The sequence below is a fragment of the Ciconia boyciana genome, chromosome 8 (genome assembly GCF_034638445.1).
Source record: "Ciconia boyciana chromosome 8, ASM3463844v1, whole genome shotgun sequence".
Lineage (NCBI taxonomy): Eukaryota > Metazoa > Chordata > Aves > Ciconiiformes > Ciconiidae > Ciconia > Ciconia boyciana.
The window spans coordinates 250,737-265,000 of NC_132941.1; the positions used below are offsets into that span (position 1 = coordinate 250,737).

At 49.3% G+C, this 14,264-nt stretch overlaps 1 protein-coding gene across 8 annotated transcripts in view; it reads right to left on the reverse strand.

Moving 5' to 3' along the window:
* Positions 1–244: 244 nt before the first annotated feature.
* The window catches only part of PPIP5K1 (diphosphoinositol pentakisphosphate kinase 1), a 50,229-nt gene continuing 36,209 nt past the window's right edge, over positions 245–14,264 (reverse strand). For 6 of the 8 annotated variants that reach the window (XM_072869612.1, XM_072869614.1, XM_072869608.1 and 3 more), the window contains 4 exons: positions 13,394–13,456; positions 3,831–3,968; positions 3,282–3,395; positions 245–2,020 (listed from right to left, as the gene is read on the reverse strand). In XM_072869612.1, the coding sequence (XP_072725713.1) occupies positions 1,326–2,020; positions 3,282–3,395; positions 3,831–3,968; positions 13,394–13,456 (1,010 nt within the window). In that variant the 3' untranslated portion in view covers positions 245–1,325. The remainder of the gene's footprint in view (positions 2,021–3,281; positions 3,396–3,830; positions 3,969–13,393; positions 13,457–14,264) is intronic. The other 2 variants (XM_072869615.1, XM_072869613.1) reach the window with 1 other exon arrangement.

The window sequence follows — 14,264 nt, forward strand, 5'->3', positions numbered from 1 at the left end:
ACCACAAACTGTCCTGGGAAGCCAGGACCTCTTCCCCAGTATGACCAGTTCTTCTATGAAGGAAAAGAGGTGTCTGGCCTTCTTGAGCAAAGCCCCACGCCTGTGCACTCACTTCAGTTGTGACTTCAGCCACAGTTCCTCTTCCAGCATGGCGAACGAGCCGGGCTTGCTGTCCGGGGCACTTGCAAGCTCTGGCACACACACACTGCTGCACGAGTCAGCATCAGAGACAGAGAGACGCCGAACCCACAGCATAGATTTACTGTGAACACACATCATCACAACACAGCGCAGAGATCTTTGGGCACAGCTTCACAAAAACACAGATCCTAGCTACAGACAAATACACAGACTTGTTCATAAATACAGGAGGCGCAGGAGGCACAGCCCTGGCCTGCACTCAGGATGCGGCAGGGACACCCGTGTCAATCTTGCCCTCAGGCTTGTGCTCACAAGTCATTTACATAAATATGTATTAAATACTTTTCATTTTATATATAATAAAGATTTCTCCTTATTGGTTTCTAATAATCCTGATTTGTTCAAATAGCAGTTTCTTTTAATTTCTGTCACCAAGACTTCAGAGCTGTACCCTGCCTGACCCTTGGGGACTAGAAAAAAACCCGTGTGTGTCCTCCTTGCCCACCTCTCTCAGGCTGGACCCCAGGCTCCTGCCTGCCTGCCCCAGCCCAGCAGGAAAACATTCAAGTGCACGCCAAAGAGACGTTTTCTTGCAAGTGGCAGTCTTGAACCTGATCCCCTCACTATTCTCCTTCCCACACTCATTCAGAATGCTTTCTGCTTCTCCTAGTCTTCCTGCCATGGACTCTCTGGATCCGTTTTTGGTGGCCAGTGGTGGGAATTGAGAGAGGAAGAAGGAAGGAACAGAGAGGAGGTTGGTGGTTGTGATGGATCCAACTACTTTGGGCCCAGAATGCCTTTCTCTGAAGGCTACGGGCCAAAAAATCTCAAGGGAGCATCTGTCCCCTTTGGACTTACCACCCCAAAAGCCTTGGCTGTAACCAATCCTCTAACTCTGCTGTCCCAGCAAGCATACAGCCCTTGGGACACCACATCCCTGCTCCATGGAGGTGCCATGCCACTACCAAGACTGCATTTGTTGTTCAAGGCAGAAGGGGCATTGTCTCTTGCCGAATGGCAAAGAGCTGGCTTGTGGAGGAGCAGAGCAGACTCTTCCACACCCCAGAGTCCTGTGGCCTTGGGACATGGCTTGTGCTGTGGACAGCCAGCTGCATGAGGTGCTCTGCAGGAAGCTGGGCTGCCTCCAGTCTAGAAGCGCTCGCAGTGCGCTGTCCAGTGAGACACTAATTCTGCTGATCTCCCCGACACAGCAGTTGCAGCTCCTCCACACTTTTCTCAGGAGGCAGTGGCTGCACCTGGCATGGGTGACCAGACAGAAGCTGGCCTGACAGAGCACTGTCCCCCAGCAGCTCCTTGCCCATATTCTCTGGGTCTAACACCTCTCCCAGCAGCTCCTCTTCACAGGGCACCAAGATCTCCTTGGACAGCCCTGACTGATCCGGGCCAGTCATTCCCCCTGCATACCCCTCACCTGGCTTCACTCTTTCCCCAGCCAGCCTTGTATCAGACGCTGCACCACACTTTGGGTTCCCTGTGTTACTTGGCTCTAACATTTCCCCAGCTGATTCTTCTTCATCCAGCTCCACCATGCTCTTCTCCTCTGGGTTAGAATCCTCCTCTGCCAGCTCCTTCTTGCACAGCTCCAGGACCCTGCCTGGCTCTGGGCCCTTATTCCAGGTCAGGGTCTCTGGGCCACTTGGCTCCGCCACCAACAAGCCAGAGATCCCCACCTCCACGTCAAGCCCTCTGTCTGGAGGCTGTCTTCCTCCTTGCTCAGGGGACTGGCTAGTCAGCTGCTCCTCACTTTTTGGGGGACTGATGGAAAGTTTCTCAGTGAAGCTGAAACGAGCACAGTTGTCCACAGAGGTTGGGGAGGATGGGCCTGCACTGGAGACAGTACTGGAGGGGCCACTGCTGTCTGCAAAGAGGAAGAAAAATCTTAAACATTTCGCTGGTATTTCCCCAGCCCAAAGCCTGGGCAGACCCAACTATCACAGTCCCACAGCTCTACAACCAATGGGTGAGGGTCGTCTACATGCCATGCAACCTGGCAGGGGCTTGCAGCTGCTCTTAGGTGTGTTTCTGGCAGCTCAGCTGACGAAAACCCAAGCACAAACAACACGCTTACATCTTGTCATACAGTGCTATCTTGGCATATAGCCAAGAGTGGATTCTGTTGTCATTATAGAGCAAAATGTGAAATGTGATGCTGGGCTTTGAGCTGAAAAGCAGTTTCTTTCATTCCCTCATTATCATGGAACAGTATCAGCTTCAACTTTGCTCCTCTTGGTTCCCGACACACACAGTCCCTGGGTGTTGAGCTAGAGTCACCACTGGAAGAAGAAATACTGCTTCTCCACTAAATCTTATTCTTGCCTTATATTGTACAATGAGCAAAACTAGAGAACAGATCTAGATTATATCTAATCCACCAAAGGGGGAAAGATTAAACAACCGTTTTCAGTCAGATCAGTTCCCTGACCCTGCTGCCTACACAAACGCACACTACTCCTGGCACAAGGAGCGTACAGCCAGGAGGAGAGAAGGACTGCTCTTGCAGTGGCAACCTTGACTTGTCTTATTAAGGCACTTGCTGTGCAACTGTTGGCTAACCCTTTCCCCTTCAAGTGCCAGTCAGATCTGCAAAGGGGACTAACGAACAGTCACAGTCTTTGCAGAGCTGGTGACAAGTGAGGCCCCGGAGCTGCAGAAAAGCCTGTAAGTGAAGAACTAAATGATCGGCTGTCCTATACGGAGCTCTGGGCGAGGCATGTACGTGGCTGGTTAGGAAAGGAAGGCATTTCCACATGCCAACACTGAGTTGGCCATGTGTCATGGAGAATCACAAAACTTCAGATGAAAATGAAGTGCATTCAGGCCCTCCGTGTCCTCGTGCACAAAGCAGAGGATGTCTGGAGACACAACATCCCTCGAACAGTAGAATGATATACGTGATATACAATACTACAGAGAGTCCCTTTTTGCATCTTTCTTTGGAAGCTTTTTCACAGGGCATATCACTACTTTCCCTTTTACCTATTTCCCCTTTCTGTTATTGTTCCTTCAAGGGCAGAGCATAGAAACCCTGAGCACCGATACCTGGCTTCCGCCGTTTGGCACCCTTTACTTCCCTCCCTCACCGTCACATTCACCCCTGATCAAGAAGGGAGCACACTCACACCAAGGGGGCTTATCCGAACGCTGGCGCAATGGCAAAGAGGATGATGACAGGATTCGCTGGGACATAAAAGGGTCTCCTGGTATCTGGCTGCCAATCATTGAATCGAACAAAGCTTCAAGAAAAAAAAAATAAACAGATCAATAATATTCAGACAGACATAAAGGAATGGCTCATAGCCCAGCAGCCACAAGCAGGCACTTTGGGAAGAGCTCAAGAACAGTGCAAATTCAGAGCCATGCCTGTCCCTCAGCTCCTGGGAATCTGAGGCTGAGACTTCCCAAGCTGGAGTTTGTATCCACATCACCGTACTTATCAGCCACAGACAGACCTGACCGATTACTTGTCTCTCAAGTAAGTGGCCTAGAATGGCTCTGAGCTGGATCCCATAGCTCACTCCTGGGCTAAAACACCCTGGAACAGGTTTCAGAGACTGCGCTTATTGCCAGTCCTGTCAGGCTGATCTGTCCTGATAATGTAAAAGACCAAAAGGTCTCCTTGCCTCGACTCTGTTCTGGCTTACCCAGAGACAAGCCCACCTCACCAGTACCTGCGGTAGACTGGACATGCGATTCGCTGCAACTCCTGCACACAGCCGTCAGGAACTCGTTGACCTGTCGCAAAGAGAGGGAGTTGTGCAGGGTCTCCAGGGGATAAATGGTGGGAACCATGGAACAGCCTTCAAAACCTGGAAAGAAACCCAATCAGAAAATGAATAGAGCAAACAGCAACCTGAATCCATGCAGGACCACTCATGGCTGAAGGAGCTGGGCAGTCTGGGAATCAAACAACAGGCACGCTCAGGCCTAAGGTCACCTCTTCTAGGCCAAGAAAATCACCACTAGGCAATCACATGCAATAACCGACCTGAAAGCAAGCGTCCAGGCACACGCGGAAGGAGGGGGAAGAGGAGAAAATGTATCTAGCAGCAGCCGTGTTTGCTGCAAAGCCTGTGGCCTTTTTGCTAAAATATAAGGTTATGATGGAGAACTTGGCACAGTGCCCCACACTTTGCAGAAGCTAAACAGAATTTGAGTGAAGTCAACAGAATTTCCATGAAAGGACTCCCACCAGTAGCGACACCCGAGCCTGGGACACAGCCCACCCTCTCCCCATCAGTGAGGCAGTGCACACTGCTACGAATGCAGGGAGCGGCAGAACCTCCCTTTCTCACAGCAGACCCTCCGGTGTACGCCTGACAGGCTGTCTCCCAGGGAAGGGCTGGGGAACAGTTTGAATTATTTGTCCCCTTAACAAGACTTCACTGCCAGCAAACCCAGAATTAGTAGAAATAGGTATCTCAACGTTTAACAGAGCTAAGCTGCATCACAACCATTCACAATCAATTCCTTGCTACTCAAGCCAGCGGAGTATTGATCCCTGCAGCTAAGAAGACCTAGAGCACCTGGATTATCTGCTAAGTGTAGTCATTGTTCCAGTCACCTCCAGGACAGTCTCTGCTCCAATCTGCTCACCTAACCCCGTTCTGCAAGAGGCAAGGAGCATGAGCCAGCAGATGGCATTTAGAGTGAATCCACATGCAATATGAGGAGGCCGCAGACCAGATCATCACCAGTTTGCAGTGCTACAGAGACCTCACTGCCATAACAGCTACTGGAGATAAAACCCTCCAGACAGTCCAGAGAGGTTACCTATGCCACAAGGGGCCTACAAACATCAATTCAAGACATGAAGGATAACAAATCCTTGACTAGGACGAAGGAATGTAAGACACCGGAAGAATACCACACTCTCCTGTCCCTTGCTGGAAGTCCTCAGAGTGGAAGCGCTGAATAAGGAAGAGTATCTGTTCGTTTTCTCATAGGCATTCTGGGAGACAGAGCTAAAGGAAAAGGGTGAGGGCAAGACTTAACGAACAGCCACGTGGAGCTGGCTGTGGAGCAGCATAGTGTGAGGTTAATGTCATTTCACTACAGAATCTGGTTTAAGAGGGGCCAAAGTTGGCTCAGCTATTGGGGTCTCCAAAGAAAAAGGGAAGAACTTTCAATATAACATAGGGAAAGGCAACATGGTTACAAGATACACTGGGGGCACTGATGGGGATCTGAGTGCTTGGGCACTCCTCTAATAAAAAGAGGAAATGAAAGGGCCAGCGTTAAAGGAAACATGGAACACTGACAACACTACTGATGTGAATTGATATACCTGTATCCCCAAAGTGTCAAATGCCTGCTTGCACAGCTCTGCTCTGCACTATGTCACTTAACCGGTCCCAAGCAAGTAGAGAAAAAGGCAAAAGTTTCCCTTCACAAGGTGAAACACTACTATTTTCAAGGAATCCCTCTCATTTGTATATGGCAGCTCACTTCTCTGCACACCTGCCTTGACCCGCTTAGCTGCAGTGGGGAGGCCAACAACGGCAGTTTCATGCCAGCACCGCAGAGCCAAAGCAGGAGTTACCACTACAGACCATAATCCTTACGTGTATCGCAGCAGCGGCCAGGGTCCCCAGCAAAGACTCTGACCACTGCCGCACCACACACATTTAGCAAAGAACTGACGTCTTAGGGAAGGGGCAACAAAAATAACACATGAGTGCAAACCACAGGAACCTTTCCAGCCTGACAGTCACCCAGGGCTGACCACTCAGCTGCTGCTGCTGCTTCCTGAAGCTCTCTTCCTGGGGCCTGCGGGGCAGGGGTCTGTGATGCGGACAACAGCACAAGAAATTAGACAGAATTCCATTCATTTTGTACCAAAGTCAAACAGCAGCCCACAGAGGAACAAGTTTCATTTTTCATTTCATTCAGGTCTGACTACACTAGCTGCTTTAGGGGTGCAGAGGGCAATCTGCTTCCTCCACAGGGAGGCCTGCCCTGCAGGGAGAAGCATGCGGCAGGGGTCTGCAGACCAGAGTAGCTAAAAATGAATCACAAAGACAACTGTAATCTTCTCCAGGCAAGGACTACAGCATGGTTACATCTCCAAAATTTTTGTTCAGTAAAACAGAAAACAGAAACCGTCTGTTAAAGAAAACAAGATTTCATTATGGGAAAAACCTTAAGATACACAAGGCAGAGGAGTCTGCTGAGTATGTATTATTTTGGATATCCAAGGAGACTGCCTGTGAGGTGGGGGAGCAGCTATGGGGGAATCTCTGCTCTGAATCAATAATGCAGCAGCATCCTGACGCAGCAGCAGAGGGAATGGTACTGCCTGAAGAGCCGTTCTGCAGGTGAGAGCACCAGAGGGACAATCCAGCTAGAGGATTCCAAGTCCTGTTTTGACTCCCCCAGGCACGCTGATGCCAAAGCTGAAGGCCCACCCACGTTACAGCTGAGTTAACTACGTTCCAGTTTGAGCTCTTCTCCCTGGAGCTTCACATTCTGGGCATGTGCACACTTTAGTGCACACTGTCAGAGAGTCTACTCGGTGTAATCACGGTTTATGAAGAAGTCTTCCAGATGTTCAAGGAGGGAGTGACTCTCCCCTTAGAGTAAGACTCTTTCAGAGCTGCCTAGTACTGACACACACCACTTCATAAGAGTATTAAGAAGGTGATTTGGGTATGAGGACCCTTTTGCACACTATACCATATAGAGCAAATGGAGACCTGCACCTGTCTCACGTCTTCCATCTAAACCAGAGAATCCCAGATTTTGAGGAGACTCCAGCAGGCAGTAGGAACACACAGATACAACTCTTGTGAACAGCTACCTCTTAGCAGACGACCTCAAAGAAAGAGTCAAGAAGTGCCACCTTTCTACCTGGACTACACAATGATGAATTCTGAAATAGCCAACACCTACTTCATGATTACATGGCTTGAACGCCAAGCAAATACACTACGGATCTCTGAGTGAACCCTACATGCTGTGTTACCATACTGCTCTTTCACTGCAGATGTAACGGGTACTTTCATCCATTTAGCTGTATCTCCTTCAGTCACCCTGAGGTCTGAAAGAAAATTCAACCAAAGGTGTTAGCAGCAGAACTAAAATAAGCAGATTTTTATACTGGGAAAAGGGAAGAACAAGGGAGAAAACAAGACCTTGAATTCACTTGCATTTTCTTGATTACTGCAGGAGATGTCCCAGTCTAAACCCTCAAGAGGAAATCAATACCATTCCATTAAGAGGAAGCATCTAATTTGAATCAAGGTAACACAAAGTTTCCTAAATTCTATGTATGTCCAAAAGAGATAAGAGGAAAGCTTACTGTGTAATATGAGTTGGGAAAGCTGAGTTTATACAGATCACATGCACCCCCCAGATTGAAATCAGTGTTGGTGTGATGATGCCTCAGAGCTGGTAATTCAGCAGATCACCTGGGAGCCAGCAGACTTCCTGGCTAGAGGGCACGACAAGGAGCAGTCCTCAAGCAGCCCAAATGGCGTGTTCCTCAACTTTGCTAAGATTGAGCTGAGGTCCCAAATACAGCAAGCTTCTCTGCTAGCAGACTGGGCTCGTGAAAAGAGAGAACGTACTTGCTGCGGCAGCAGGCTGGCAAGTAGAAAGCAGCCAAACTGCTGTCAGCCAACAGGCAAAGACAGAGGCCGAGGAAGGCTCAGGTGAGAAGTCTTTCTGGTCCAAAGCAATCCCTTTTGTGTATAATGTTTTTGCCTGAGCGTTCTGAACATTACTACACACAATCCGATTAGCAGAAGTTGCCAAGTTACTACCCGGCTCTCCAGCTGTGAACTCTACACTGGAGTGGAGAGGATGCCTCTTCCTTTCTAAAGGAAATCCTGAAAGCAACAGGCAGACCAACAGCACCTGGCACATCCCCAAAAGGTCTGCATGCCAAAGGTCTGTATGCCAGCTCTTCTGGAGTGAAGATGCACTTGCCCAGTCTCAGCAGAGATTCTGAAGGGCATGGGAGAAAGCACACTCAGCAAGTTCCTCTCCAGCGTGCTTGGTCAGACCAGCCTTATTTTGTTGGTAGAACTCCAATATGCCACACGTATATTTGTACGTGTTTATACATGCATAGATGATATGTATATGAACCAGGATTTTTGCTAACCAGCCTTTCTAAATTTAAGCCTGTACAGTCAGCCTCAAGGTCTGTCCTTGTTCAGCACCAATCTGCCCACAGTGCCAGAAGCAGCTACGAATGAAGGGGTACGAGACTAGACAGCATGTCTTCCCCCAAGCAGTCCCCCAGACTCCAGTGGCCTGCAGCTCAGAACTGCTCTGAACCTGATGTGTCTCTTCCATATTCTCCAGTCTCCCCTTGAACTCAGTTAAGCTCCTAACACTCCCATGCACTGTGGTGAGGAGTTTCACTCTGCGTGGAAAAAATCCCTCCTGTCTGAAGCTGCCTCTACTCGCTCCATTAGAAACCTCCCAGCTCCTGTACTGGAACAGACACTGAACTGCGGATCCCCACCACCCCTCTCCAGGCCACTCTGACCACTATCACAAACATCTTTCCCAGACTGCAAATTTCTACCTTTTCCACATCGTCCCAAGTGGTGATGGTCAGATCAGAGCCCACCATTTTATATATGAATCTGGGGCTGTTTCCCCTTGTCATTTAAATTTATTTACACTGAACATCACCTGCTGTTTTACTGCCCACTTATTATCACAGGGTCATTCTCTGTTTCTTCACAGCTGACCTTTGGCTTCAGTAGTGCTGTAATTCATTGCCAACATGAACTTACTTCACACTCTTCTTTTTCCCAGCTATGACCACACAGATAAGCACAGGTTCCCAGACAGATTGCTTCAGGACTCCACCGTAGATCTTTCCAAGTATGGATGCCAACTGCATACTTTTAACTCCCTGATTCTATCTTTTAATTCATGTTTTCTTTGTGTGGATAGAAGTATGGTTGAAAGCCAAGAAAGAGAGGATAGGAGTATGTAGTTTTCACAAGGGGGGGAAGTTGGGCAGTCAGTTACAGAGACCGGAGAAACATCTGCTCTGAGAAGAACCCCAGTAGGAATCCCAAACATGCTAATTAACGGTGGGCTTGATGACAGACTGAGAAAACAGCAAGAAAAAACTCACTGAGTGCAGAGATCTGATTTCCACACAGGAGGGCTGCTACACTGAGGTACGTAATTCACACGTTTGGCTGCATTAGGGCAGGCTGCACAACCCAGCACCATGCTGCAATATTTGGCGTATCGCTGCCCAAAGCGCTGAGTTCATTTCCTCTCCCTACCGGAGCTCACAGGAGATGGCTGAGGTCTGCAGCAGGGGAAGCTCAGCTTTGGCTTTGGAGCAGTCTGCTGTGTTCCAGCATCTCTTCCCTTGAAGCAATTTTGCTCCTCTTTAGTATTTGTTGCTAGGAGACCAAGGATTGTCCTAATTATGTATGAAAAGTAACTGCCATCTCCGAATTGCCTACTTGACAGAAAGGGCCATATCAAGAAAAAACAGACTGTGTAAGAAAAATTCTCTTTTACAGGCTCTAAAAACGCTTGATCCTGTTGCTTCACTACATGCAAAGCTACACTGTCTCTGCCCCTTCCACCTATGGGGCTGAATGACAAAGGAGGTCCATGCATCACACCACACAGCTCAGCAAGCCACATGCACCAAGCAGGTTTTATGGTGCGAGGTAAACATTAACAGCCAGCCCCAGCTAGCTGTCCCTCTCAGAGCGGAATCTTTCTACTTGTCTTAGAAGCACTGAGACCTCAATGCATCAGACTTCCCGTCTGTGCCAGAGGCTGACAAATACCAGAGAAACAGTAGCAAGCTTTGATTTATAACATCTAGATTCAATACTGAAATCGCCTACCTCTTCCCACCAGAGACATGACACGCTGCAAAGGTCCTAACAGGCAGAACAGATGCCATGCAATGCAGCCACACAGAAGCTCAGTTTCTACCCTATCTTAACTTGGTCTCTCTAGAAACAACACAATCCCACAAGCACTCACTTCCCCAAAATTTCCACAGCAAGTTCACTCTGCACATGACCAGCTGCAGCGCCTCCTTAATCTTCTTTCTTCCCATACTCTTACTAGGTACTTTGGTTCCTCTGCTAATAACGGGACGCCTCGTGGCACCCCACGGAGACCTGCACAGGGGTATCATGTCAGCAGGGTATCACACCGGTAGGAGCTCAGCTTCGAACCTGAAGGAAGCTTAGGGGCTTACTCTGGCTAAAGGAAGGAGGCAACGAACGATTGCCAAAGATGGAAAGAGCACAGTTACAGCCACACGAAGAGCTCTGGCTCCATGTGGAAAGGCTACTACCTAAGGCTCCAAAACTGCCGGGTGCGACAGCCCACACAGCTTGCTGCTGCAGCAGCCCAGAGATTTAAGGGATGCGGTGAGGGAAACGCTTTCCTTTTTAGAAGCAAAGCATACTTTGCATTCTCAAGCAGACAGTGGTCCCTGCTCAGCTACAAGAGCACGGGACCAAGGCAGCTGCAGCGTGCAGTACCGTAAAGACACTCCAAGTCATCCTGCCCTGAGGTCAGCCAGCTCCTGAAGAGGCGCAGGTGGTAGGAGCACTGCTGGAGGTGATGGGCTAGAGTGGCATCCAGGGAGATGTTCCGGCTCGTGGCATAGTCAGAGGAAAAACGGCGCAGCAACTGGGCAACGTGGTGGTGCTCAAACGCATCTGGAGGAAAGGGGGCCACAGAGAGTGAGAGGAGAGGGGCAGGCGCAGCTGGGGACAGAGAAATTGCGGAGATGTGGGGATGGAGCTGCCAGCACCAGGGCCGCTGGGTGGGAAAGACCCACACCACACACTGAAGCCCAATCCCTCCCGCAGCAAGCAGGTCAGGAATCCCCTCAGATCCACGTACCCCCAGTCACACTGCAGCAGGCCAGCCTCCCACCCGGCCCAGCCTTTGCCAAACACAGCTGCAGCGCACGGGCAGGCCCTGAGCAGCAAGGTTTCATCTTTGTAAGTGAAAGTCTGACAAGCAAATAAATTTTAGGACACGTTCCAAGTCCAATACAGTTCAGGTTTGGCTAGATAAGGAGGTCAGGCCCACACTCGCCCTCCCCCAGCTGAGACAAGAAATCCAGACTGCCAACAGAGCGTTCGAGTCCTGCATCCAAACACAGCCAGCCACCTCAGCGCGTGGAAGAGAGCAAACGACCCGGCATCAAACGACCAGAGGCTGTGAAAGGAACGCTGGGGGACAGCAGGGTTTGACTGAGAGCATAGTGCTTAGAGTGTGGAAGAACAGAGGGGGCAGAGAAGCGCTGACCTCCCCTCTCTAGACTCTCAGAACAGCCTGTGCAATCTTCTGTGATATCCTTGCATGGCAGACAAGATACTACATGCAGGCATGTCTTCTCCTCCACATATACAGCCTCAGGACTTCTCTCATGCTCCCAAGACTCATGACACCAGGGCATAAAGCATCTGGCCTGACGCTGTGCTTGGCCACTGCTCTGGTTCACCCATCCCATTTCACCATGCAGAGGCAGCTCTTCAGAAACAAAATCCAGATTCAGAGCTGTGAATAGCTTTTGCATCCTCAGGCGAGTGGTTCATGTGGCTAAACATCCTTCCTGCTAAAACCAGTGCCAAGCCTAGAGACCAAATATGCCTAACTTCAAGCTCACACCTGCTGGACCTCTGTCTTTGTTTTCTTGATTAAGGAGCACTTTGCCATTAGAAATATTCATTGGGTTCTTGAGAAAAACCCGATGCCCAGTTTCACTTTATTGTATTTGGGGCAGGGGCAGTTGCTTTACAGTGTGGCTTAGGAAAGACTGGTGCTTGGTACAAGTTTTGCTGGCAAGATAGAACAACACATCCCGCTGACACACACCACGTGAGCTCAGATGATATCCAGACATACAAACAAATCGAGCAGGTGGCCACTCTGGGGAAAAAAAAAAAACCAAGCAAACACAGAAAATAGGTTCCCTTCAGATATTTGAAATAATAAAGCCACATTTAGCTGCCCCTTCCCCTTTCATCTTTCCCAAAACTTTGGTCTTCTAACAGTCTTCTGAACTTCTTTCATCTTCCAGATCACGCAGAGAACAATTTCTTCATATTTACTAAGCAACAAGATTGCAGAAGCGGCCTTGATCACATTAAGACAGAAATACTTAACCTGATATCTTTCAGTGATCTGCTTTGGTTCTAACTTGTCTCAACAGCAGGAGCCATGAGGTAGGAGTGGTACTGTGAAACAAACCTTTTCAAAAGTTTCTGTGCAAGACTTGGATAATAAACACTAGTTCAAGGCATCTGCTACCACAGAGCTAATGGTCTTTAACCTCAAAAGACTCACAGTTCAAGTGTTAGGTTAGTAGCAATATGAAGCAGAGACAGTAAGTCAACAGAAGCACTGACAGGCGTCCTTCTTTACCAAGCCTCTTCACAGCTACCAGCACGACAGGAGTGAAGTAGGTTACAGCACCCTGGGTGGCAGGATGCCGGCCCCCTCCTAGCTCAGGAAGGCGGCAGGCCCAAGCCAGTCCACCAACAGCAGATGAGTGAAAGTTCTGGAGAGAGACCATTCCCAGGATAACGTCTGCAGGAAAGGTGAGCCTACTCCCACCAACACCACCGTGCTCGGAGTAACCAAGGGACCGCCCTAACAGACACGTTTGCAAATAGGAAGCCATGAGGTTACCAGTACTCCTAAGATGACTGTGCTGAGGAATACCACGTGCAGAGGGAATGCTGTTAGCACCTCCTTCTCTCCCACCGTAGACTGCGCTCTTCCAGGTGACACACGGGTAGCCTCAGGCTATCCTTATTTTGGTCTTGCAAATCTGCATTGTAGAAACTGAGGACCTAAGCTGCTGATAGTCTTATAGAATATGGAGTGGATATCCACCCCCCCAAATCCAATGGTATTCTCCCCTCGACCCCCACCCCCGGAAAAGGGAGCGTGAAAGAAGGCCTTAATGTCAGCAGGGGAATTAAAGGCTGCTTTAGGAGTCCATTCACAGAGCCACTGCTCTTGCTTTTTCACCTGGGACACAAATGCCTTGGGGGACAGCAGAGGAACCACTGAGCAGTAACAGAGGATGAATGAACAAGTTAGTCACAACGAGACAATGGGAGAAGGTGAAGCATGTTTAGACATCAGCTATACAGACACAAAAAACCCACAAAGAAGGCTGAGAGGAGAATATGTGCAGAGAGAACTGAATGTGAGCATGGGGTTAGAAGTGTGAGGGAACGTCAAATCAAGGAAGCAAACGTACCATTAGTCGGATGCTTTGCAAACGACACAGAAAATCGTTTTACGGCTGGCATAGACAAGAGCTCTGAGGAAATAAAAACAGATCATCTCAGTTAACAGCCTGCTTCTAAGGATCCCCCAACCTTCATATGCTTGCAACTACCCTTTCAGGTTCACCTTCTTGACCCCCGTAACACATGCTCCCGTTGGCACTGCTGTAGCACCCTGGGCACTCTCTGCCTGCGGGTCTGACTGAACCTCGTGGCTTCCTTGCACTCTGCCAGCTCCCCACTTCCCTTGCACTGCCCTGCCAGGGTCTCCCCTGACACTACAAAGACCTCAGCCACACTCTGTCAGTCACAGACAGTATCTCATACCTTCCTACCACACTTCCAGCCATCCTGAGAGCAACCCAGGCTCAGTCCAGTGCAAGATGCAGTTAAGCCATGCTCACAGCCACAGGAGCGCATGGCCAAGCAAGCAGCAGCACCACAGGAGGACAGTTCTCAGGATTCACCTCTGCCCAAGGAAAACGACAACCGTTCTGCAGAGGAACTGAAGAGCCCTGGCATAGGTAAGTGCAGCTCAAAACATCCTCTTAATGCAAGCTAAACAGAACTATTTACGAGTTTAAAGTTAAATCAACTAGCTAACTAGGGAACGAACAGATGACACATGAAGACATGCCTCTACAGTTCTGTTGCTCAAAGCATCTCAGTACAGAAGAGGTTTAGGGATACACCTCTCAGAGTGCTCTTCAGGCTTCTCCTGGCCATGTGGCAGGCCAGGCCAAGCTCTCCCATAGAAATCACACATCAGAAAGACAGTGCAAGGACAGATTCCATGCATCTAATGGGGTGCAAACAGATGAGCTTTAAAAGACATGGATTAGT